This window comes from Harpia harpyja, chromosome 19, assembly GCF_026419915.1.
Source record: "Harpia harpyja isolate bHarHar1 chromosome 19, bHarHar1 primary haplotype, whole genome shotgun sequence".
Classification (NCBI taxonomy): Eukaryota; Metazoa; Chordata; class Aves; order Accipitriformes; family Accipitridae; genus Harpia; species Harpia harpyja.
The window spans coordinates 6887603-6914020 of NC_068958.1; the positions used below are offsets into that span (position 1 = coordinate 6887603).

Sequence of the window (26418 nt, forward strand, 5' to 3'; positions counted from 1 at the left end):
TCAAACAGCAAAACACCACCTACTCTAACCTCTGGTACCATGCTCGTGCCAAGATGTGTTGTAAGCATATATACAACAAAATTGAAAGAAAAACTAGTGAATTCTTCATTATAACTTAGGTGGCCCTAAGAAGTTGACATTGTATTATTCAAAATGTTAATTTCAAGTTATCATGAAAGATGAAAGCTAGCTCTTACATGGCTAGTAGAGATTATCAGCAGCATCCGCCAGGCTGAGATGAGCATTTGATATTCTGTCACGGAGGCACAGCTGCTACCCTCTGTCTCTGCCACATGATATGCCAGTAACTTCACATATTCTGACCAATAAGCAAAGCGCTTTTTGGTGGAGAAATTCTTCAGCGTGTCTTTCAGGGACTGATCCAGTGAGCCCCTGACCAAATCAAGAGGAGAGGTTATCTTCATTTATTCTTTGGTCAGAAAATATACTTCTTCTGAGATTCAGGTAGGAAAGCCAAGGACACAGCTTGCAAGTGAAGGTTATTCCACATATTAGACCTGTGCAGGGAATCCCACTTCTTGCATCAAATGTGAAGGAAAAACATGATCCCTGAAGAAAATCTATGGGTTTTTTTTTTTTTTAAGCAGAGATTTTAGTTCATCCTGACTTTTCAACATATTAAAGGGCAGTTATGTTCAGGAAAACAAAATGAGTGGGAGAAAACTACTAAAATGTTAATTCAACAATCACTATAGTAGGTGTACTTAGCTTAGTTTACAATTAGTTTTAATAAATACTGTATATTCTCATTCTAGGATACACGGAAAATACTAATAACAACATTCTCACCTACAGGCTGCAGAAAGACTGTAACATCTCTTTCTGCAATTGGCAATTGCAAGAATCTCTAATGCGTGTTTGTAATTTGTTTATAAATCCCTGTTGCTCTCACATTTTCACAGGATTACATGTACTTTGTCCCTCAAAGTCTGCATGGTCTACCAAGACTTAACACACACAGTTTAGATAATTAAGAAGTACACGGACGAAGGAGAGGCTACCAAAGACTCACTTGACAACATAGTAGATCTCCAAACAGATGATTTTCATGATTAAGGCACAGGTATCCAAGACACTGAGCTATAAAGACAAAAAAAAAAAAACCCCAAACAAAATCTGAGCACCTAGCTCTGCAGGGTAAGTGTAATTCTGGTTTATCCCTACCCATCCACTTGTGGTGACTGATACTCCAGTTTTGCGGGAGACTTGTTTTTCCCACGATAGCAATAGTTATGTCATTTGACCATGGACTAGTGATAATAAGGAAAGAATGCTGTGTTCAAAGCGGCACTCTGAGTGAGAGCACAGGACTTTCATAATGAAGGGGGAAACTTCCACAGAAAGGAAGAATAACAGGAACCTAAATTGATTCCTCTGTGATACTAGTCAGCCTCAGCTATGCATAAAAAAAAGGAGAGTTTCTTTTGCCAAATGGCACACAACATATAGTACGGACACACTACAGACGGCATTTCTTCCAAAGAGTACGTGTTACCACAGATGCTAGGTAACATCTATTTTTGTTTCACATGTGAATAAAGAGCAGAGAATTTCAAAAGACTGTTCATGGCTGTACAGTCTCTGCAAAGCCAGAAAGCATTCACTTCATCTCGTGCCTGTGTTTAAACCACTTGATCATACTTCCTTTTACAAAACTGCAAGCAGAGGGAAGAGTCACATACATCACTTAGAAAGGTTTTCTAAGAAGTACATAACTACCTTCATTTTGGTTGGATGTAACTCACCTCTGACGATTCTGAAGGTGGAGGAAGGGTCCCAAAGAGGGGATTGGTTAAATTTTCCCAAAATTTTGGCCTAAAACATATATACAGAAGTAGTATCAGTTATCTCCCTGATGCCACATGCCTAGCAGCATTTTGACTGCTCCAAACTTCATAGAAAAAATGCTTTGGTAAATACAAGCTTATATAGCTTTGTATAAAAGACAGAAATATATTTGCTTCTGAATATGTACATAGGGGCTTCTCATCTTCTTTCCTGAGAGACTAAGTTCAAAACCCATACACTGCATAACCTTATGAGGGCACACAAAGGCTAAGATGCAAATGTCCCTGAAAAGTCTGATGAACCAAAGAAAAAGCATTTTGGAAAAAAGGAAGGAAAATGCACTGTAGAAAAACAACAACTCACTTTGTCCTCAGAACTAGCATGGCACTATCTCGACGGTCCTGCCACAGAGCATGCAGGAAGGCAATGGCAGCACGGTGCAAGAGGGGAGGGCACCAGTACCTCTCCTGTTGCTTGGAGTCTATCAACTCTAAGACTACTTGGAGGCAACTCCACTCCCCTAAGCTGAATTCCTAAAGCAAAAGGAAACAAGAGAGGTTACATCACCACAGAACCACTATGTAGGCACCTATTAAAGCAGAATGTGCTTGATTCCACTTGAACAATACACAGAGAAATAAATCTTGAGTACATGATGCCATCATATATTTTGTATATGACTACAAGGAATGTAGTCACAATACAGGAGAGAAAAAAAAATATTTTTAGAGGAATAAAAAAATGAGCTAAGCTAAGACTTAGTAAGACCAAGAGCCTTCAAAAGGTCCCAACCCGAGAAGACCTTGAACTGCAAAGCACCAGAATAGGTATTCTGGAAAACTTGTATTGTCCATCCTACCTCTATCTTCAGCTTTCTCACTGACTGGCTGCTTGCAAGCACAAGCTACATTTATCTTTACATTAAGCACATCAGGTTACATGTAAGAACGATCAGATTTTAGACTAGTGCCATAACACTGCTATGAATGCTATGCTAAAAGGCTAGCGAGCCCTTGGGCAAGTATCTGCTATTCTACCTTTGACCCATCACTGCCATCCTTCACTTCCAAGTTCAGGAACAGCTCAATGAGCCCAGGTTGTGTCTCCACCGCAACTGTGAGGAACTCCAGTATCATGACCTTAATACGCATGTCCTCAATCTTGCTCTGCAGGCGGGTGAGAAAGGCATCACGGATGGCAGCAGCATCACTACCAAGGCAGGCATAAACAGACATGGGAGCAACCTGCAAAAGGAAAGGAACATCAGAAGGAAAAATAACCAAACTCTACAGAATGCTTCTTGTCTATATAAAAGGCGATTTGCATTTCAAATTGAAACTCCAAAATACTTGATATTGAATCTATGAACATATGTGAGGGAACTCAAAAGTAAGTTGTTGTCATTAAGCGGGAAGAAACCTGCAAAGTGATCAAAATTTTCCTTTTTAGCAATTCTGCTCTCTCTCTCACCTATTTCTCAAGGGTTATGACAAAACTGGAAAAGACAAAGAGAAAAACAGATTTGGAATAATGTTTCTTGAAATAAATAAACCCAGAGCTGGATTTATATGCTTTAATAAAACTGCAAATACATTCTCAGAAGTTTAGTAGCAAAAAAGAGTAAGTCCAAAAGGCAAAGTTGAAAGCTCTCAACAAAAACTTAAATAAGATCCTCTTCTCAGTAGGATGTTAAAGTTCCAGTTAAGAAGGCATAGGAATTGTATTTAAGAGTGTGACTTGAGAAAGTTGCTCAAAAAAGTGGAAAGAGATCAACGGGAGGTGCAAATACTTTGCAGAAAACACCCCACTCGTGAAGCCTTTCAGTGAGATGCTAAGTGACTTCCGAAACAGCAGATTATGTTAAAAAATCATGTGATTTTTAACGTGTTTTACCTTACAGCTTTCAGTCCACACTGCCTTCAACTGACTTGCATTAAACTCCCTGATACAAAAAAGCCTGAAGAAATTATCTTGAAAGAATTGCAGTGGTGGAATCAGTCACAAGGGAAGAAGCAAAGGAGCACTTGTATGAGTCTCATCTTACCGTAGCCAGTCGTTTGAGCAATTGGATGGCCAGGCGTGGAAGTGCAGGGTCATGCTTGTGGTAGATGTATTTGGCCAAGACTGCAATGAGGTTGTTTCCATGAGCACCTGGAGAGAACACAATTAAAATCAAAGAGAAGAAACTGCAACAAGATGCAACTATTTAGCAAATAATAACTTCCATAGCAAAAGTGAGAACTAGGTCAGTCTTCCAAAAGAACAAGGCATGGGCCCAGCCAGAGGTACTAATGGTAGCTGATTTACTATATTCTGCAATTACACCCATCTCATTACAAAGCAGCAAACAACAAGCCATGTTTGCTTAATATTTTAGAAGCTGTCCCAAAGGAGAAGAATGCCTTAGAGAAGGGAGAATAGGCCTTCTGCCATCGCTAGAAACCACTTTTTGGAACCTTGAAATCTTAACTACTGTTTGTAATAAGACACACTGACTATTTGCAAATAACAAAAAAGCATAGCTTCCCAGGCTGCCCCCATGGAGAAATACATACCATGCTGAGTAAGTGCCTGTTCTAATGGAGATACCACGCTAGAGGGGGGTTTCAACCGGATGACGTTATTCGTAACCGAGAATGCCAGCTTAATTGTTTGGATCAGAAGTTGACCTTGGCCTTGTGACTCATCACTGTTTCCAAAAAGAAACCAGAGTAAGTAACTGTGTTGACAATCAACATTTATTATTTGCCCAACATTCAAAGAGGAAATTCTATACTCTGTCAATCGTGGGTTATAAGACATTTTTACTCAGTGTCACATCACCACATAACAGCTGCTGAAATACACACTGTCACATATCCACAAAAAATACTGTCTACCCAGCCCCGAGTTTTCAACATCAAACAAAAAAGAAAGAGAGCCTGACAGCCTATGTCACTTTTTTTTTCCTCTTTGGGATACAGAGATTTAAAATGTATTAAGACAGAGGGAGAAACATTTACAGAACCAATCTCCCAGAAATTACAGGGAACTAAAACTGCACGAAGAGATAAAACTGACTCTAAGTCTGTTTTTTTCCCTAAGATTTTCCTTGTCAGATAAACATTGTGGAGAGACATTAAAGCCAAAAAGGCTTCTCAAATAGGTCTCACTCCTTCCTCAACAAGTCTAGACTCCCTTCCAGACTTGTTTTGAAAGAAAAAGCTGGCCGACTATCAGAAACAACCTGCTAGCAAGTTTGGCTGGCTATGTGTCAAGTAAAGTTGGCGAGGAAAAGAGAACAGAGGAAAGGAGAGAACCACAGCTAAAGCAAGAGATTCAAGCCTTCAGAGAGCCACATAAGGAAGTCAAGGTGCTCAACACTGAAGACATCTTCAGTACTTTCACAGTACTTCAAAAGCTGCCTTCAGAACCATCCTGAATAGACCAATCATCCCTAGCACTTTCATAATCACACTTCAAGCTTCATCACAATTTATTCATCAGCATAGCTTGACTTGAACTCTGGTGTTACCTGAAGACACAGAACTTCTAACATTGGCTCTAATCCTCTCACTTCTAATTTAGTCATTCAATCTTATAGAATCATAGAATCATAGAATCATTTCGGTTGGAAAAGACCTTCAAGATCACCAAGTCCAACTTAAATTGAGTTCAAGTGAATTCTTTGTAAAAAAATGTAACCACTAGCAAACGTTTAACAATTGAGCACATTTATACCCACCAGCATGCTCCAAATGTCATTTAAAAATAGAAAACTAAAACGACTGCATGAAGTGGAGAGTGTACAGCAAAGACTATATATGGACCTGGAACAAAGAAGGCTTGTTCCTCCAGACCATACAAGGCAGGCTGCAATGGCTAGCTGCTACGCTGACCCCCCATTAAATGCAATCAAGTTAAAGCTACATTTTTAATATCATTTGCTTCTTTCCTCACACTACTGAAATGAAACACACCACTCACCTACTAGACTGGGAGGCCATTACCATATCAATAGTGTCCACACCAATTCCCATGATGTTAATGACAGCTTGCCCTGCTTCAGTGTTGGCCAGGCTGAAGATACACAAGGACTGAAGGCTGGGGGCATTGCTGCAAGACACAAACAACACAGGACATCATCATTAGGAGCACTTGCAGTATTTTGCCATGTGGCACTCAGAAAACTACGACAAAGTAACCTCGTAATTTCTACACCCCCACCGACCCCTACTTTATTCTCCTTTCTACTTTCTTCAGAGTGGATACACCAAACAGTAAAGTGAATGGCAGTCTGTCCCAGGAAACCTATTTACTGTTTTCTCTTTCTTCACCAGGTATTCTAGAAACCAACGTGGTTTGCTCTGTCCCTAATCTTTTTATACCCTTCCTGTACTCAGTAACGCAGAAAAGAGCTGAAACCAGTGCTACACAACTATGTCAGTTCACTCCCAGTCATTTGCATTAAAAACTGAAACAAAATGACAGTGACTCCTGCACTGTAAGCCAGGCTAGTGCAGATCTGAAATCCATCACCTGTCCTACCTGCTGCGAGGATCCATTTCAGGGCATAAATTCAGTATAGCATGGATCAGCTGCAGAATTAGGCATCCTAAAACAGAGATGAAATGGACTACTCAGTTTTCGGGAAGATCTGTTGCCTAGTTCCTAAAATTTTCAAACAAATCACAGCATCTAGCAATACTGGTAGATGTACAAAGCAAATCCCAAATGGCTGCTAGAAAAGGTATGATAAAAAAAAAAGAGGAAAGATTTGCACATTCTCTCTGAGATACAGGTGATCCTTCTTATCTCCTCCTCCTCCTTCTCCCTCCCTCAACATCCTTACCAATTTTCTCTCTCACTCCATGAGAGTTATAACGCCATTTGTGGTAATTTGGTAACATCTCCTTCAGGACAAACACAATGCAGGGCACAAGTCCTTGGCTCTGGGTGCTACCAAGTTGTCCCTAGAAGAAACAGAAATGTTATTGTTCCCCTTTTGATTAAAAGGACAAGAAACCTTCTCCAGGAAGATATGCCATATATCTTTAAAGTGTGAGAAAACTATCGAGCATGGGGACACAGATTTACAAGTGACTTCTATTCTTTTGTAGATCAGATGAATCAAAAGTTTTTTTAAAGAATCAGACTACAGACAAAGCACAAACAGTAGCACAGAAGAGAGTGTCAACCAATGATTACTCAGAGACCTGCTGCACAGGAGATCGATCTCAGACATGGCTGTATTTCATTTTTCTATCATAACAGCTTACAGCTGATTTCACATGCAGATCATTCAAGAAGCACTCACCCGGACAAGAGTTGTTATCAGGTTCAGGAAGGAGATGGTAACACTGTACTCGCCTTGAGGCTGTTCTATGCTCATCAATAGGTTTCCATAGCCCCCAGCATTCATTCCCTCTGCACTGTGAAATAAGCAAGAGGGTTTATTACATGAATAGCAGGATTCTGACATGAATGAGAGATGTCAGATGCATCGATTTCACACTGGCAAAAAGTTCTTATGACTTGTTATGAATAGGTTAGGCCAAAAAAAAAAAAAAAAAAAAAAGAGAGGGGAGAGGATCATGAATACCTAATCACATGATTCATACTGGACACTGGATTGGCAACAAATGGTAAGAAGCCTGTATGGTGAAGGTCAGTCCAAACCTGCAAGAGAAAAAGTACGGATATTCCCTCTCATTCACATATACATGTCTACTAGTTCTCAAACCCAGCAAGCCCAGGTTATTTCCTCACCTTGGCTGGCATGCGAGCAGCCAGTACTGTCAAACAATTGACACAAGAAGCAATAACATCCACAGGGGGAGAGATAACAGTTGTTAGCCTACAAAAGAGAAATAGTGTGCATAAAATGCACTGCCACATGTGGTCTAGCCTATATACTGTTCTTTTAATCAGAAAAGCTTCTCTCTCACTGAAGTACCCAAGTATAAAATCTAAGCAGGTAAGTACAGACACCAGAGTATGCACTTTCAGTCTAGACTTGCGACCTCCCCTCACACCTGAGTCAGATCAATTTACTGCAAGAGGCAAGGCTGGCAAGACAGCAGACTGTCACAGCAAACAATAATTATGCAGCAGAACATCAATTCCCAGGCAATTAACACTGAGAGGAGAGTTAGTAAGTACAACTGGTTTAACACCTGGAAGTTACTGCTCTAATGATATGTTTTATTTCCCTTTCATGTATACATAGCCAGCAATAAAAAAAAAAAAAAGCCTTTAAATGGATAAAGTTGCACAACGTTCATGAAGGAAGTGGAAGGGGGGCCATTCTGCTGCATCAAAGCATTAAACAGTGTGTAGCCACAACAGTCTTTAGAACTGAACACAAGTCTTGGGAAATTCAAGCACTAAGACACACTTCTTGCAAAGCTCTTGGCAAAATTAGTAATTAGCCATTCTTCTAGCTCATTGTATCTTCTCAGGTACCTCCACTGTTAGGCACTTCATGCTGATCAGTGACTTACCTCTGCAGGAGCATGTAGATTCGTGACGTGATTGGCAGAAGGCAATCTGCTATTGACACATCAGTGCTGATGACTTTATGAACGAGATCAATTATTGGTTTGACCCTCTGGCAATGCTGAATCACATCTGGGTAAAGAAAACTAACACTAGAATGCGAAATCATACTTAAACAGTAATCAAATCTGGAACAATGCACATTAATCTTACCACACATCCCCATGATCATTCCCCATACCAAAAAACATTTATTTTATCTGTCTCAACTTTTCCCTCATCTTATCTCATCTCACTACATGCTCTTGGCCTTTTGCAGTGAATTTTACAGTATTATAATAATAATTTTAAAAAGTCAGGTTTCTGAGAAAATATTCCATGCTCTTTCAAAAGTATTTAGAGCTGTTCATCCTACTATTAACTTCAAATTGATACCAATTAACAATTATTTATTCTTTTTTATAATTCCACCCTATCTCACCTGCTGTCGATACAACATGGAGCAGCATCTCAATCTCACAGGTAAACAGTGTCCAGCTGCTGTAGGAGTACTCCCATCGTACCAAATAAGCCCGATCATCCAGCATCACTTGGCCCACTGTTCCCTGAGGTATCCGCAGATTTGTTTGACCTAGGCCTAAAGATTGAAGAAGCAGGTGAAATAAAGTCACAAATTTACCCATGAGTTAGAAGCCAGATAAAGAACTAAATTCCCCAAAGCATTTCAATACGAAAAGCTTAAGTGCAGTTTCCTTACCAAGAGGATAGAGGAGCTTTGGAGACTGTCTTCGCCAAAGTGTGCCGTCTTCATGAGAGATCACATCAGGAGGTTTACGCTTGTACAGTTCGATATAGAAGGACATTTTATCCAGGAAACTGTATACCTGCATAGACAGAGAGCTTAAACAATACAGCTGAAGAGCCAGACCTTCTTAAAAATTAATCAGCTGGGTCATTTCCAGGAATAGGGAAGTTTTCTTGACATGTACAATATCCTTCCTGACCAAAATATTATTAGACAGCCCACAAGTCCAGACAAGTCTCACCTAAAGAATCAGGAAATTGTTATGAGTAAAGTACAACCTGAAAAATTAGGCAGTATCTTAATCTCCAGCTATTAAAGTTGAAAAGTTTTCTAAAAGCCAGAAAACAGTGTCCTGCAACAGCACAGACTAAAAAGGAGCCCTGTCCACTGTTCTTTGACAAAAGCTTAATGTCTGTTATCTAAGATCACTACTGAGATAAGCACGTCTAATGGAAAGAAAGAATCACACAGCATGTTATCTCTGTCTTGAAATAAATCATCTCCCAAACACCAAGAGAGATCCTGTACCTTTTTTGCAGTAGATTTATCAGACACAAGGGCTTGGAGCAGCTGAAGGAGGGGAGTAAGAAGATGGGGGAACATCCCACACACACTGTCCAGGATAATACCCAGACCTGCAGTAGGTTCCTGGTGGTGGAAACAGAAAACAAATGTCTTATTACTAAAAAGAAATGTTAAAATGGTCTCAGTAAACCACAAGGATACAGTTCCTTTTTAAGTCATACATTTAACATTAATCATGCACAAAAGTATCACTCCAGTCCTTGCACAGACTAAAGCATGAGGCAGTGTGCAAGTATAAGGCAGGAAGTAAGACTGTAATGCATTACATATCATCCTAATTCTGTGACAACAAAAAAATAAGCATGATGCTTTTGCCAGCTGTTAGTTCAATCCTTGCAACCCCAGCCCTGGTTTAAACTATCACCTATATTAAAACTTGTTCCAGTATCCTTCAAGAGTAAAGCCAAGGCTGTACCTAAAAGGCAGGAAAGGGCAAAAGTAAATCAAAGACAGATACGAACAAACGCTAGCTCCTCAGGCCCTCCTAGAAACTAACTAAATACAATCAGTCTGTTTCTTTCCTAAGAGACGATCTTTTATCAGGTTTCAGCTATAAGCAAGGTAGGTCAAAGAAGTTGCCAACACACTCACTGTCTTCCAGAAGAGCTGAGGAATGCTGGAAGCTGCCAGAACTTCACATGCAGCATCAATTATATCCTTCAAAGGAAGAAAGGACAGAGAAAATAAGTTACTTCACACAGGGGGATTTCATCCCAACCTAGTTCTGCCACATCTTTGGAATTTAAGTTTCCATGTTACTAGCCAAGGTAACTACTTCCTCTAGTCAAAACAGAAAGAAACACCCAACGGACCCAAACCCAGAACACATAGCCAGCCTAAAGCCGTGCTCCTCATCATGAACGGACTGGCCAGGACAAATATGTCCACTGTATCTACAAAGGGCTATATGATGTCTTCACAAACTTGGAAATGGAGTATGTATTATTTTCATTGCTTTGGAAATAACGCATCAACAATTAGTTTCAAATCCGTAGGACTTCAAGTGCAAGATATGCTCTTTCATTATTATCAGCCAATCTGCAGAGGTGTTTACTAAGTTTGCATTGTGTAAATGCAGTAGGAAAACCAGCAAATCACTCTCTTGGACCTATCTAAGTCACATAAAGTTTGCAGTCTCAAATGCAGGATTATAATTTAACAAAAGTAATTAACATCAGTTATGGCAGGTTATTTTAAATTAGGTAACAGACGCAATAAGCCTTGGATGCTTACCTGCTGATTGCCCAATGTATGTAATTCCAGTGATGTTAGGACAAAGGAAAGAAGTCCATAAATACACATACAAGCTGTGCTGGCAGTACACTGGAAAGAAAGAATACACAAGGCCATTATAGGAAAGACTATGAATTATAGAACACACTGTAACTGTACTCAGTCTGCTTTACAAACTAAGCAACTGCCTTTTTCATACAACCTTGCTGCAGTCAGCAAAGGGGCAACAAAACAGGAAGCAGTCGCTAGTTAAGCTGCACATTAACATGAAATATTTCACCGAAATGAGAAATCTTGCCACTACTATTATCATTAGAAATACATTCCAAACATCAAAAAAAGAAGCACTCAGTGTTCACAGAAATCAAAAGGATTTGCTTTCACTGGTTTCTGCCTACAAAGTAGTTTACCCTCATACACGGTATTGTCTAATGAAACCATATACAGAGAATAGTGCAGAGTTAAAACATCTAATGCTCAAGATCTACAATGGCAAGTACACTCCTGGAGGCAAATCAACAAATGCGATTAAATGCAGTCTGTTCTGCTCAAAAGAGATGTAGTTCCTCAACTTATGAAAATTTTTTTTTTATTCTTTGGGCATAAAAATCTGTTTCATTTCAGCTTGATTTCTCACTGAAAGAAGGTAAGATGATAAAACATGTTTTACTGCATACTCTGCTTAAAACCAGATTTAGTTTAAAAGAACATTGGTTCAAAATCATCCACTTCCCATCACACCTTTACATCAGTAGCAGTTAAAAACCTTCAAGAGCTTACACATACAATTATAAGAAACTCACATTCTTCCCCCCACTGCTCAGCGATCGCAGAAGCTTTGTCAGATACTGGAAAACATTCAGCTGGATAGCAGTGCTGCCCATTCTCCTGATGATGTTTGTTGACTCCTCTGGATTTACAGTGTGACGGAGTAGAGCCCAGGCCAAAAGCACCGGAGCATGATGTGAAACATCCCCTAACTGCAGCAGCTGATTGTCCATCTCCTGTGCAGAGACAAGACAAAAGCAAAATAACCGAGATCTTCCGAAAGAAGTTCATACTTGGCATGCATATAGCTGATTGTGTCTTCTTGCTAACAGTCACCTTTCCCTTGCAGATAATTATTTCAAACATACAGCTGACCAAATCATATACTTGCAGCGTCCGTCTGTTTTTCTGCATGGTTTACTGACTTATAGTTGGTCTAACCTCAGATGTTCTCTGTCCTAAAAGCACTGACACTACAAATCTTTTGTTTCATTGCTTTCTAGAAACTTCACAATGCCTATTTCTTTGCACACATCTTTCTTTAGAGAAAGGCCCAGGATAACCAAGGAAATATAAGGGGGAGAGGAATTAATTTTGTTCTTATTTGCCCCAGAATGTTACGTGGATGCTAGTTCCTACACTTGGTCAACAAACTCAAGGATCAGAAACTTACAGACATAATCTTTAAACAGCACTGCTTGGGTAATCACAGTAATTTCTGTATTGTTAGGCCTGATGAGGGGCTACTCTGCCAGTGCTTTACCTGGTGGATGCGCTCATTATTGGCTAACTTGTGCTCCTCCGTCCTGTCATCCAAAGCACGCTCATGGAGGGAGTCAATTTCCATGCCTTCCACCAGAATAAGAGCACTAAAGTAGCTACAAGCAGGAAAAGAATAAAAACAAGTAGGTCAGAAACCTTATTTAAGAATTCAGGTGTTTTTTTTAAATTATAAGTTGTCAAAAAACAACCTTTAGTTTACTTTTGTTCAGTTCTTTGAAGCAATAAGAAATTACATTAAATTAACAGCAGGTAATCCCAATTTTGTCTTGAAATGCTAGTATATGACAGATTACAGTCTTCAGAACTACCATTTCTGGTTGAACAGACAAAAAAAAGTCACTGAAATTTCATAGAATCATAGAATCATTTAGGTTGGAAAAGACCTTCAAGATCATCGAGTCCAACCATCAACCATGCCCACTAAACCATGTCCTGAAGTATCCTGTCCACTTGCTTTTTGAATACCTAATCTGAAGATAGCTTTTCCACCTTTGTAACTCTCTGCCACCTGGCAGGATTTTCATTCCCCCTAGCTGCAGCTTGAGTTATGTCCCACGCAGCAAAATGAAGACATTACTGCCATTTGTAAGCAGACCCACAATAGCTTCAGCTTAGGCAACACAGTTAACAATACAGGTCAGAGAAAAAGTATTAGCCTCCATGCAGGTAGCAGCCAGACTACCAGCACAGGACTGTGAAGACGCAATTTCACTTCACCACTAGACCATCTAAGAAGGAGTGGCACTGTGTCTTCATTGCCATTCTTATGAGAGGCAAAATTATATACTAGATTAAAGCTGGTATACAGATACCTCTCTACTTTGCAATTACACCTTCATTTTGCCACAAATCTCCAATGTGACCAGAAAAGCTATTCTGCCTTCATCACAATAAGCTTACCTTGAAATAGTGGTGATTTTAAGGGGCAGCAGCAAGAAATATAAATGCTTTTCTCCTGAGGAAAACAATTGTTTTGCTCTGTACACTTCACAAATATATGTGATACTTACCCAATACGATCCACCAAGTGATCCATGCTCTCATCTACCAAATGTCTGTTGGTTTGTCTAGTGCCAAATCCCTGTTCTTTGAACATCTTTGCAAATGCCAGAAGCTCATCAGGTGCCATTTCAAAGTATGCATAGTAGAGGAAGATGACTTCCAGGAGCATGGACTGTTCACGGAGGCATTGCACAAACCAACGGGAAACCTGACGTTCTGTCTGCACAAGAAAAAGTTCTACCATCATATGTCGAAGCTCACAGGTCAGTCAAAGCAGTTAGAAACTAAGAAGCGTTGAAGCATTTCAACAGCTTGTGTAGCCAGCTGTTTTTATCAATGGCAAGGAAAGCCACTATAAATACAGAGTGTGCTGATGAAGAGAGATTATGAACAACTACACATAAATGGATCTGTTAGCCTAGGGCTATTAATGGATTTATTACAAGGAAAATACGTTCCATGCAGCGCTCTGTTTCTGAGCAAAAGTGTGTTCTGTTAGAGAGAAAAAAAATTTTAGGTTTCTTGGACCAGAAGAAACATCCTTTTTAACTGCATCTGCACATACACATTTTCCAATATACTACATATAAGGAAAGACTTTGTAAGTTTGATAAATAATAGCAAAAACCAAAATACCATGAGATTTCCATGTGTTTCCCATGTAGGAGCTTCTGCTTTGTACAGTGCTTCAAACTGTTTCCGGTAATTAGGAACTAGTTCCTTGTCCAACTTTTCAACACACTGGAAGTATTGTGCCTTAAACAAACAAATAAATAAATAAACTTCTCACATACACACTCATGTGCTTTTTACAATCACAAGTGGACAATTACTACACAACTTACATATTTAGCTTATTTCAATGACATCACAGCCAGGAAAAGGTTCCTGTACTCACCGTGTAAGGGTGCCTCTCATCCTGAAAATAAGTGAGTAGATGGAGGACACAGCGCAGAATGCAGATCCTCTCTTCATAGTAATAGTCAGCAAGCTGTGAATATATAGTGTGATCAGTATCAATTTGGTATTGTGTCCAAATCCCATACACTTTCCTTTCCCATACACTGCCAAGGCCTTCATCACAAGACTATATAGTGCTCAAACATCACTACAGATGGAGTTTCAACTAAGCAGTTAGTAAGTTATCTGAAAAAAAAATACTTAATTAACTTTACAGAACTCAATAAAACATGCCCATAGGGACATGTCTATAATTACACTGCTAAGTGAGAAAACTTGGAAAAGAAAGGCAAAAAGACAGAGAGAGATGATCTCTGATTCCTTACCCCTATTATCCTCTGTCAGATATGATCATCAGTCTCCATTTCAGAGTTACCACTTCAGACCATAACATATAAACCTATAAGGTTTGGAAAACATGGGAGCGTATGTCTGCCCAGCTAAATTCCCTGATATTAAGCCTAAAATTTCCTTTCTATAGCAACTACTAACACTGTTCAAATCTATATGCACATTCCTCTATTTCAGAAGCATCTTCTAAAATTTGTTCTTTACATGAAGGAATTCTAAGATTTTCTAGATCTACAGAAATAAAGTTGGTTCTCTGTCAACAGACCTTTTCGACAGAAAATACATATGGAAATAACTAACCTTCAGCATCAGAGCCTGACTCTGCCTTTCATCCTGAAGAACTGTCTGTAAGCAAAACATAACAAAATAAAGAAGTATCTACTGCAGAAATACCCACTGACAAAATACATATTCACAAAAAAAAAGACTGAAATAAACAAAAGACAATTTTTCTTTCCATTTCTTTTGGAAAGACAGATTCCAAAAGCACAAAGCCAAAACGCTCATTTTTAACTACGTATTTGTTCTTCATCTCCACTCACTCCTTCACAGATCTGTAGTTTTCCTGTATTGCTGCGATAGAGAGAGGAGCTGAGTTCCTGCAGAGAGACTCAAGCAGGAAGAGGTACTCAAAAGTTAGGCCTGGATATCTGCTATCACATTTCCTTAAAGCAGCACTTGAGCATTGTAGGTTCAGAGAAGAAAAGCTACAAAGCCATTTCCAAATCAGAACTCAGACTCACATGTGACCATATGCATCAAATAACTACTGGTATTAAGGAGAAATGTGAAGTAAATAGAACACAAATGGGAGCTATGGACCTTCAGGGAGTCCCTTGTTCCTCTGTAATCCTCTTGAAGATAACACTGTAACAACTGCACACTCTGCTCTTCATCCAGACCCTGGGGGGGAAGGAAAAAAAAAAAAGAGAGATGCTCTGAAATGAATAGAAGGCAACTGAATTCATTAAAGATGAAGATTCTCTCCAAATATTCAGGCAGCTCTTCTCTTCAAAACAAGTAATTTCCAAAATATGCCAAAAGAAAATCTTTGCATCAGGCAGATGCTTGCTTTAGTCAGCACTACTGTTTAAAGCAAAATACGTAAGCTCTGATGTCACTTAGATGTATCCAGTTTAACTCCAGCAAAAGGAGCATAACAGTCATTTAAATAAAGGTACCACCAGCAGTCACTGAATTCTAAACTTCTAGCTTGAAGGAACATAACTTTGCAGGTAAACTGACAGTATTTTCAAACATGGCAACTGATTTAAGGGACATCAGTTTTTACGTGAGCAGTTTCAGATGTCTTGAAAGAACCCAAGAAAGACCAAAAGCGAGTGACTGCTTCTGAGAAGCAGGGCCCTTTACAGCAGAAAGGGATGTTAACCAGAAAAAGAAAAGCACCTCAAGATCACTAATAACTTTTGAAAATTTTGACCTACAGTTTCAACATGTACTTCTAACATTCTTTAGATTATTTTGAACTGAAAGGAACTTAAGTTTGCCTCTATTCAACATCAAGAAGCTTACTTAAATATCAGAATCCCAGTAACAATGCATTCCAAGTGCAGGGATAAAACTAAGCAGATAGCACCTTCACTTACCAAAAACTTGCTGACCCTCAGACCCAATTCTTTTAGTGGAACAGCTACATCTTTATCAGCTTTTATTTTTTCTGCTGAAGTCGTACTAAAGAAAAAAGAAATTTTAGTCATTAAAAATGCAGCAATCCCAAGGAATGAACTAAATAGGCTTAATTTCAAAGTCCTCAGTTTTATCAGTTTAAACTGAACATTTGTTTTTTCCTCAATAGCCTTTCAATATTTCATACAACAATATTCTGTAACCTTCCCAGCAGATAAAACTCAACATTGTTCACAATCTTATTACTATAATAAATGCAAGCTATATTCATTCCACCGTTTCCAGTGAGGGAATCTGGATACCTTTCTGGGATGACTGAGTGCCAAGAGGAGTCACTTCTCCACAGGCCGCGTACTTGCACGCGATTGCTGCAGCTCAGCGGAGGCAAGGATTAGGAGCTACCTAACGTTAGTAATGACAGCAGAAACTGCTGTTATTTCTTTCTGGTCTGTATTTCATGCCCCAGAATGTTATGTGGATTAAGTACTTTCTCTTGCTACTCCTCTCCTGAAACCTCTAGCCATGCAAGAGAGTAAATATCTATTTTTATGTAATCAGGGACAAATATTCAACATGCTCCTCTACTTATTAGGAGACCCCATTTTAGCGGTTAATTTCTAAAATCAGGCAATTACAATACCTTGGCGGTTTATAGTATGAAAGTCCCTCTAACAATCTCTGCCAGTGCTTGTTCAATTCTGCTGCAATCTGTGCCTAAAAAAAGAACCAAATTCTACTGAACAGATTCCTCAATGTACACTGCTAAGTATCAGATTTGTTAAATTTAAGCGAAGCAAAGGAATTCCGCCACCACAGAGAAACAGGAACAACACAAGACAAGAATCTATGAATCAGACTGATTCAAGGCGCATTATTGTATGAGACAGCTCGCTGCCTTGCCTAATCACAGGAAGGGAGAAGAAATAGGAGGCAATGGACTGGGTACAGAAACATTTGGATTTCCAACCTCTGGGCCAATTCTTGAAAGCATGGGCTCTGTCCCTGAAAATAAGGAAGCAGGCTGTGCCACTCATGAATACCCCAGGCCAGCCAGTCTAGAAAGTAGCATTTGTATCCGCTCCAGAAAGGGAATGACCTTTTCACATTGGACCTTCCAGGTAGTTCATGAAGCAACTATAAACAAGGAGTGGAAGAATGAACAAGTAGCGGAGACAGAGGAACAAAAATTGCACTGAGGAAGAGCGAAAAGCAGCAAAACATATTTTCGCTAATATTCAAAGAGATGTACAAATGATATATTTGACTATGGAGTCCATTCAGTGATGGACAAACCTGCTTAGCAAGACACAGACTTACTGGTTCTCTTAAAGCTGATCTGCCCAGAAGAATTGTCCATAATTCTCTGCTGCTCCTGTAAACAAAGGGAAAAGGTGGTGAGTATTTTAATGATTAACACTATATCAGGCTTCCATTTAGCTTACACCTTTTCAAACCTGCAATTAACTCAGAGCAGATCACATTGCATTGTAAGATATAAGAAAAATTATTTAAGGAACATTAGTTTTTAGCTGACCAGTTTCAGATGTCCTGGAAGAACCCAGGAAAGACTGATACAGCAAGACTTGCAAACTCGTATCAAAGAAGCATCACATTTATATCAGTTTACTAGCTCAATTTGATTTTGCTACTTGGATGTTGGAGGTTAGTAAAAGGAAACCTAATGAAAGTATAGAGCAATATTTTATTCAGTTACATTCAATGCTCTCCCCCAAACAAACTATTCCATAACAGTTTTTCATCCTTCACTCTAAGTGGAACATAAAACTGGGTGAAGTGAAAAATTCCAACACCTTTACATAAGGTAGAATGACTCCCACATTTACCCTCGGCTTCTTGTTTCTTCCTGAGAACTCTGTAGAAAAGCCAATCTGCACTACAAGGTATGACAGATCAAATCCTGACCCTGGCACATGCATCCAGAAAAATGGGTCTCCCTACAACAGCTCTGAAAAAAGATGTCTGCCAAAGAGTATTTCAGGAACTTAGACAAATGATGATTTGTTAGCAACACAATACAAATCAGGAGTTAAACATCACAGCTCCCTATACAAAGCCTGTCTACAAAAGCAAGAATACTCATTAACTTATTTTTAGAATAGCATCATCAAAATAACTCACTATGGCAGTGAAAGTCATCTGCAACTTCTGACACATAGTGCCACTTAAATGAATGACAAGACCCATTATTTCCAGTACACCTATCAACATAATTTCTACCTGCTAATTCCTCGATAGTTAGGTGCACCTCCCTGCGTATAAGCTAACAAACCTCTGCTGACTTGGTCAGCTGTGGGTGCAACCTCTCCAGCCCACACAGAGCACCAAAAGGCCATACAATTTTACCATGAGAAGAATCACTTTGTGGAACTGAGCACCAGCCTAGCAGAGCCAACATTTCTACTTCTCATTCCCTCCTAACCTCTTCTGTGAATAAAACAGACCATAGTTTGTTGCCAGTTCATTAATTAGACTCCAAGACAGCTAAGGAAGGAAAGCTCTCTTTATGCGATCACATGTAACACAGGTGTTTGTGTCCCCATTAGGGCTTATAGACATTCTTTTAATAAAAATCAGACATTTAGGAACACTCCGGAGCATAAAAACGCTACAATAAATGTCAAAAAACATGCTCAGGACAGAAGAAGGCACCGAACTGAAGCGACCACTGAACCCGGGATTCACTGAATAGCTTCCTTCACACATCTTCCGCATCTCTATTTTGATTTTCATATTTACAAAGAGTTCCCCAAACGGTGAAAGCCGACCCTCTGCTCTTCACGAGAGCAGCTCTAGGGCTGGGAGGAGGTCTGACAGGCACCTCCGAGATGTCAGCCGAAATCGAGACTTCAGCTTCGCAAAAGCAGAAGCTTTTAAAGAGCGCTGCTTAACGTTCCACCTTTCACAATACGGCAGAATAAAGGAAAGGCAAAACCACCAAACAGTCACTACTGACACCGAAATTTGGCCGCCTGGAGGGTCCCCGAGGGGCCCCTCAGCGACGGACGGGGCGGGGCCTCGCTGCGCGCGCGAGGGGCGGGGCCAGGCCGGCGCGGGCCCCGCTGCCGTAAACCCTCCCCAACCCGCTCCCTCCGCCGGCGCTGCCCCCCCCCCCCCTCACCGCGACCCCCTCTCCGCCCCCCCCCGCCCCGCGGACGGGGGTCCGCGCGCAGCGAGGGACGGGGCCGCCCCCGCCTTCCCCCCTCTCCTCCCCCACCCCCGCCCGCCGGAGCAGCCGCCGCCGCCGCCGCGTTCCCGCACCTCGCGCACAGCCCGCCCGCCGCCATCTTCGCTCCCCTCTCACGTGACCCGCCGCGCGGAGTCGTCCCCCCTCCTTCTGCCCAGAGCCGGTGTCACGTGGTGGGGGCCACCGCTCCGCCTCCGGCCCCCCACCCGGCGTTTTGGGTCATGTGGCAGGCGCCAGCGCCAAGATGGCGGCGTCCCGTGAGGTGGGTCCGCGCTCCGCTCCCGGGTTTGCGGGGGGGCGGTCGGGGAAGGGTGCAGCTCCTCGGTGGGACCCGGGGCTTCCCCGGGCTGAGCTTCCGAGCGGCTCCGAGACCTTCCAGGGGCTAACGCAGGTCCGCCATCCCTGCTGCGGCCGGTGCCCCGAGGCAGCTTCCTAGTAGTGACGGCTGGGCTGCGGGGTGCCGCGGCTGAGGGGGAGAGGAGACGGAGGGCGGCGTGGAAGGAGAGGGCAAGGGGAGCCCGCAGCGCTGCGGGGGACACAGGTAAGAGAGGGAGGCGGCAGGTGGCGCAGCGAGGCGAGGGCTACCGGGTGTTTGGGAGCACGTCAGGGGGAAGCATCCCTACCCAGAGCAGCCGGGATGCTGATCGCGAAACGGGCAGAAAACGCTTAGTCCGGCTTGAAACTGGGGGCGATGGGTCCTGTTCAGTGTGTGAGAGAGCATGAGTGCTGAGGAGCTTCATGTTACCTGAAAGAAGGTGTGGAGGAGGGAATCGCAGCAGGCACGAGAAAATGAAACAATTCAGCAGTGAAATACATCGTGTTACAAATTCACAGGTCATCGGCTTTCAAAGCTGCTGCAATAGAGTAGGAGACCTGCGTTTCACATGGTGAAATTCTTCCTTGTCTTATAGGCCAGCTGGCAGGCTGCCTGCTGGGGGAAGCTGTCATTATTGATGCAAGAGCTGGGTTGCAACCTTAAAGTTGCCAGACTGAGTGGGAGGTCTTTTTCAAGCTTTGGCTAGTGTGTGGTATTTACCCTGCCTCTTCTCAAATAAGCCTTAAGCTTCCCCCTCCCCTGTGCTCAGAAACAACAAGGAGTGGGGCCCCAAAACCATTGTTGGTCGTAGGTAGATATTGCCCATGCCAGTTCTGTTTTATTGACTATATGATTAATTCTTCTCCTGTTCTGTTTAAAAATGAATTGTGATGGCAAAAAGATTGTACTTGGCCTGATCTAGCTGTATAGCAACAGTAAATGCAATGCAGTTGTTTGGCAATCAAGTATTTCAGCCTATGTGAATAAGGATGCCAAAAAGCAATCTATTAATAATTGTGATTTTTCAATACAAACTCATAAATAACTAAACTGCTCCAGACCCACAGTGTAAGGGAGTTTGATGGTACAAACTTTAATAGTTACCCAGTAATATTACTGCTAAGATCTCTATCAGCTTTATAATCTGGTGACACCATTCAACACTGGATGAAAACCCAAGCCAAAACTTTAAATAAACTTCTAGCCTTCCTTGAGGGAGCTAATGGCTAATGTATATATTAGTAATGAGACTGGGGGAGCAGAATTTAATAAGGGTTTACTGCTAAGGGTGGGCCAGAAAGGATGAAGCAATCCAGAGTTTCAGCTGGAGATATCTTACACAGCAGGGATACATGCAACTGGATCAGCCATTCTATTGCCAGCAGACATACAGAAACTGATACCTTCAAAGAACACAAAAGAGATGTCAGTGTAATGGCATTGGTTTACGTATGGCTAAGACTTAACATCAGATTATGGATAAGGAGAAACAAAGGTTGCCAGAAAGCAATAAATGCTGGTGAGAATTTCACAACGTTGTGAATGCCCACAATACTTCGAAGAAGATAAGATATGATTTAACCTATAGAGTCATTGTGTGCATTGCTGATTATCTCAACTATTTATCTTATAGTCCAAAAGTTTAAAGGAGTTTAGTTTGCAATGCAGCTGTCATTGGCTGTGAGCCTTGACTGAGCGAAGGTGAAGAGCTGTAAATGCACTAAGTCTTAGTAAGACAAGGGAGTGAGGGGATATAGAAAACAATGACAGCTTTAGATCATGATCAAGAATGTCTCAGAGGGTTTACTTACTCTTGAGGAAAATAAATCGTACCAGAGGTTAGTTAAACAAATCACTTATAAAGTAATGATGCGGTTTTGGGATGAGACTTGCTAATATTTGTCTAGTGTCATTAATGACTGACTAACATTAAAATACTTCACTTATTTATACAGATCTAGAGTCTGTGTAGAATAGGCATGCAGGGTTCTCGCTTGGAAAACGGGAATCAAGATAGCTGACAGGGAAGAGGCCGTGCCATGTGTTAAAGAGAAATGAAGCCAATACCTTTCTTTAAAAATAAGGAAGAATAAATCAGACTCATTTACTCACCTATGAAGCTGTATAATAGTTAAATCATGTGGCTACAACACATCCTAGAGTTAAACAGAATATTGCCAATACATGAAGATGGACTAGAAGCGTATTTCAGAATAGATATCTTTGTAACAAATATGACCCAGCAGTGCTGTAGAAGCAGAACAAATTAGGCTGCTTAATACTAAGGATGTGATAAACATCCTCTTATGGCTACAGGCAAGATGAGGTCTGTTCACTTCATTTTTCTGTGCTCAGATCTCCAACTTAGCTTATCTTGACAGTTCTGGTAATAGATCAAAACTAGATAAAGTATGCCATTTGACAATTTTTTTAAGTGATTGTGATGTTTTCTTTCCTACTTCTATTCTAAATACTATATAGCATTATAAAACAACTACTGCAGTAATGGGAAGTATTCAATCATAACACCAGTGACAGAAGGAGAGAGGTACGTAGGGGGGTTTGCACAGCAGTGGGAAGAGAAATATTTAATAAAGGAGGAACATTCTGTAAAAATACAGTGAAAACCGCATATAAAATTAGGTTCTAAAATTACCTTTAAACTTTTAAATTAACTATATTTCAAACTCACACCATCACAATGAAGCCTTCTGGGAATATTTATGGCTTGTTTGCTTCACATTTTCATTCAAAGACACTGCAACAGAAATATTTAAAACTGTATCTGAATACACCAGTATTCAGTGGTTCATTTCTGTCACTGCAGGCTGACTTCTCTGATTCTCAAAAGGGGATGACAGTTTTGGCTGATCTACTACCTCACTGGTTCTATATTTTTTTTATTCACCTGTGGGTTGACATTAACAACTGGCACATAACTATCAGTTTAAATTGAGCTTAAGAACAAAACAGCTGTGCGAAAGCTTTAGCTTTTCCAGTTGTGGCTTTAATTGTTTCCTCTTTTTTTTATTTTTAATAGGAATTGCAGTAGCACGAAAGGGAATTCTTCATAATGGACAATTATTAAGCACATCGGGACTCCTGAGAAAGAGTTTGAAAGCTTGAGCCACATTGGACTGGAATCATGTTAAACAAGCCAGTGCTCGTGGAATCCCTGATAGTGTTCATCATCGTTCTCTTTGTGCACGCAGTGGTGTGGGACCGGTATTCCTGGTGCGCTGTTGCTCTCGCCATCCAGGCTTTTTATGCCCAATTCAAATGGGACCGTCTGCTCCAGCTGGGTGGGGCTGTATTCCAGTTCCGTACAGCAGCGAACAGTGGCCTCCTGCCAGCTAGCATGGTCATCCCCTTGTTGGGGATAACGATGAAGGAGAGGTGCAAATCTGCTGGCATTGTGTACTTCGAACGTTTTGGCATAGTTGTAGCTTCCACGGGCATGCTCGTTGCTCTCTTTCTGTCTGTAATAGCGGTTGGCATCACAAAACCTGTGCCAACCAACACTTGCATACTTACTGGTGTTGCTGGCAGTATAATTATCTATACCATGAAGCACTCTTTGACTGTTTCAGAAGTGATAGAGGTCCTAGAAGTGCTGCTAATTTTTGTCTACCTCAGTATGATCTTGCTGTACTTGTTGCCTCGATGTTTTACTCCTGGAGAAGCATTGTTAGTTCTCGGAGGTATAAGTTTTGTTCTCAATCAGCTCATTAAACGCTCACTGAATGTAATCGAGGGCAGAGGTGATCCCATAGACTTTTTCCTTCTGGTAGCAGTTGTTGGAGTTGTTCTTCTTGGGCTTTTTTTCACTGTGCTCTTCATTTTTATGGATTCGGGTACGTGGATCTCCTCCATGTTTTTCCACATGATGACAGCAGTGCTAGGCTTAGGGGTCATCATGCCTTGGCTGTACCGACTGATCCAGAGGAACCCTTTATTCTGGCTACTCCAGTTTCTGTTTCAGACACAGACAAGAGTTTACCTTCTTGTATATTGGACCTTTTTGGCTGCTTCAGCATGTGGCATAGTTTTCTACCAGAATGCTAAGAGATCATCTGAATCTAAAAAACATCAGGCCTCAACTATAACCAGGAAATATTTCCATTTCATTGTTGTAGCTACTTATGTTCCTGGACTAATTTATGACCGCCAGCTTCTCTATGTTGCTGCAGTTCTGTGTCTGGCAGTGTTTATCTTCTTAGAGTATATTCGGTACTTCAGGATCAAACCATTTGGCCAAACTCTTAGGCATTTGCTGTCTCTCTTCTTGGACGAAAGAGACAGTGGACCTCTAATCTTGACTCATATTTATCTCCTCCTTGGCATGTCCCTCCCAGTGTGGTTGTTCCCCAGATCTTGTGCTCCTAAAGGTACCTTGTCTGGGGCAGGAGCACTGGTCCCCTACTCTGGGGTACTGGCAGTAGGGGTAGGAGACACTATTGCCTCCGTTTTTGGCAGCACAATGGGAGAAATCAAATGGCCAGGAACAAAGAAGACCTTTGAAGGGACAATGACAGCTATTTTTGCTCAGATCATTGCTGTGGCTCTTATTCTGATCTTTGACAGCAGTGTGAATCTGAACTCCAGCTATGCCTGGATTCTGGCATCTGTGAGCTTAGTTTCTCTTTTGGAAGCTTATACTACCCAAATCGATAATCTGCTGTTGCCTCTCTACCTCCAGATAATGTTTATGGCATAGAAGCACTTCCAGGAACAAAGGTTTTTCCCCTTTCTAGAGAAAAGTGGTAATAGAATATGCACTGTAATGAGAGCTCAAAGCTGATCTAAACACTGTTTTTGGTACAGCAGATAAAATTGTTAAAAACAGAAATGAAAAAGACCTATTTAAAATAAAGGGTTTGGTGTGGTCTTGTTTTTTCCCCATTTAAAACAGCATGAGTTGCTTTATGTTCTCACAGGAACACAAACATGACTGATAAAAATAGCATTTGTGTTTAGTAATCCGATTTAAGTTTCTTCTGGGTGCCCAGAGGCAAAGGAAGTAGAGGAAGAAGAGGTAAGTCAATGAGAGGAAAAAAAATAAATAAGCAAGCCTCTCAGATGTTGCCACCTCTGTATTGTATCAGAGCCAAAACTTGTTTTGCTGTACTGAGTCCTGCCATCTTGTATTACTGAATATGTGAACTCCTTGTTTCTGTATAAGCACCATTTAAAGCATGTTTTGTAATGAAGGTGACCACACAGAGTGAGTACAACTGTCCAAATATATCCAGTCACCATCAACAAGAGCCACACTGTGATGCACGAACACAACTTCAAACTCAGTAGCTATAATAGCTGAGTTTATCCAGAGCAGGTGGGAGAGGTTTGAGAATGTAAGAAAGAGGCCATTTATTCCAAACAAGAGGGTTGCAGTTTTAGCCCTGAAGGTTTATGCAACAAGAATGTTTTTTTCAAGATTTTAATCTATAATTCGTTTGGGATACTATTCAATATAGGGGAAAAAACTAAGCAAAGTCACAGGGAAAACTGATTACACAATCATGAAAGCAGAAAAGAAATCTGTTAAAGTCAATAAACTTTTCTAATACTATTACAGTTTTCTACTTTTCACATTTTTTTCAGCTAGATGTTTAATCAAATAATTTATAAAAATGCTTCTATCAACAAATTGAGTAGAGCCATTTAATTCTGTCCATTTAATTAAAACTACCATTTTGTGGCCAAAAACCCCACCTAATTTTTAGTATTAAACACTTCTGTATTGACAATCTCTGCTTATCAGTTTGCAGAGTGTCCATGAGAACAAAAACACATTAGCACATGTCCTCCCTGCCTCTTCCCTTCCCCTGAGAAGTGCCCAAGCAGAGATTTGCATTCCAGAATTCTTGTTTGCAGGATGAAGTTAACTTCTGACACTTCTTTTATTCATTTTTGGGAAGAGTTTTGTGTGAGTCCAAGATACCTTACACAATACTGTCCTGCAGTCCTAGCCCTGAGACTGTGTCTTAGGAGCGAGAATAAGACCAGGGGTGGAGTGAAACTAGTGCTCTGGGCCAGCAGACAGAGCCAGCAAAATTGGCCCCAGAACCCAATATTGCATTTGTCCCCGCAACAAGCCAGGACTCGAACAGCTAAGAGGCAGCATTGCCCAAACTACGCCCCTGCATGGGCAGGGCTCCTGAGATTTCGTACTGCTTTTCCTGAGGATGTCAAAATTGTCCAGAGCTGGTTTTGGTTAATAACACAATAAATTGTCAGATACTCTTTGTTGGAAACAAACTCATTAATTGTGCTAGACTGAGTTTCCCCTCACATTTAACAGGAAATCCTGTTTCTTGCTTTTATTTATGCACTTGAACTAGATGGTTTTGTACATTGCAGGTAGTGGTACATATAATCAGAGGACAAACTATCACTCCTCAGCAGAAAGGTCCTATTCTAAATTACTAACTTTTCTAATGGAAAGACACAGAAAAAGCTTTAGCTGCTTCCATC

At 40.9% G+C, this 26418-nt stretch overlaps 2 protein-coding genes across 5 annotated transcripts in view; one reads left to right on the forward strand and one right to left on the reverse strand.

The window, feature by feature from the left end:
• The window catches only part of NUP188 (nucleoporin 188), a 30344-nt gene extending 10580 nt beyond the window's left edge, over positions 1 to 19764 (reverse strand). Inside the window, exons 1-30 of one of the 2 annotated variants that reach the window (XM_052815736.1) lie at positions 19700 to 19764; positions 17738 to 17792; positions 17061 to 17134; positions 16381 to 16465; positions 15596 to 15676; positions 15074 to 15118; positions 14361 to 14453; positions 14099 to 14218; positions 13471 to 13682; positions 12441 to 12555; positions 11713 to 11913; positions 10910 to 10999; positions 10268 to 10333; positions 9620 to 9739; positions 9044 to 9170; positions 8768 to 8923; positions 8292 to 8418; positions 7558 to 7645; positions 7391 to 7467; positions 7106 to 7220; positions 6641 to 6761; positions 6337 to 6403; positions 5776 to 5904; positions 4365 to 4498; positions 3854 to 3960; positions 2847 to 3053; positions 2173 to 2342; positions 1767 to 1836; positions 1034 to 1101; positions 198 to 393 (exon numbers count right to left, since the gene is read on the reverse strand). In XM_052815736.1, coding sequence (XP_052671696.1) covers positions 198 to 393; positions 1034 to 1101; positions 1767 to 1836; positions 2173 to 2342; positions 2847 to 3053; positions 3854 to 3960; positions 4365 to 4498; positions 5776 to 5904; positions 6337 to 6403; positions 6641 to 6761; positions 7106 to 7220; positions 7391 to 7467; positions 7558 to 7645; positions 8292 to 8418; positions 8768 to 8923; positions 9044 to 9170; positions 9620 to 9739; positions 10268 to 10333; positions 10910 to 10999; positions 11713 to 11913; positions 12441 to 12555; positions 13471 to 13682; positions 14099 to 14218; positions 14361 to 14453; positions 15074 to 15118; positions 15596 to 15676; positions 16381 to 16465; positions 17061 to 17134; positions 17738 to 17792; positions 19700 to 19725 — 3342 coding nt within the window. In that variant the 5' untranslated portion in view covers positions 19726 to 19764. The remainder of the gene's footprint in view (positions 1 to 197; positions 394 to 1033; positions 1102 to 1766; positions 1837 to 2172; positions 2343 to 2846; positions 3054 to 3853; positions 3961 to 4364; positions 4499 to 5775; positions 5905 to 6336; positions 6404 to 6640; positions 6762 to 7105; positions 7221 to 7390; positions 7468 to 7557; positions 7646 to 8291; positions 8419 to 8767; positions 8924 to 9043; positions 9171 to 9619; positions 9740 to 10267; positions 10334 to 10909; positions 11000 to 11712; positions 11914 to 12440; positions 12556 to 13470; positions 13683 to 14098; positions 14219 to 14360; positions 14454 to 15073; positions 15119 to 15595; positions 15677 to 16380; positions 16466 to 17060; positions 17135 to 17737; positions 17793 to 19699) is intronic. The other variant, XM_052815737.1, reaches the window with a different exon arrangement.
• Positions 19765 to 19820: 56 nt separating this feature from the next.
• On the forward strand, positions 19821 to 25516 carry DOLK (dolichol kinase). 3 transcript variants are annotated; one of them, XM_052816026.1, is made up of 2 exons: positions 19821 to 19887; positions 22982 to 25516. In XM_052816026.1, exon 2 carries the CDS (start codon positions 23087 to 23089, stop codon positions 24656 to 24658), a length of 1572 nt encoding a protein of 523 aa, XP_052671986.1. In that variant the 5' UTR covers positions 19821 to 19887; positions 22982 to 23086; the 3' UTR covers positions 24659 to 25516. The 3 variants fall into 3 exon arrangements, with proteins under 3 accessions (XP_052671986.1, XP_052671987.1, XP_052671988.1); XM_052816027.1 differs by lacking the exon at positions 19821 to 19887 and adding an exon at positions 19902 to 20166; XM_052816028.1 differs by lacking the exon at positions 19821 to 19887 and adding an exon at positions 20273 to 20752.
• The last annotated feature ends 902 nt before the right edge of the window (positions 25517 to 26418 follow it).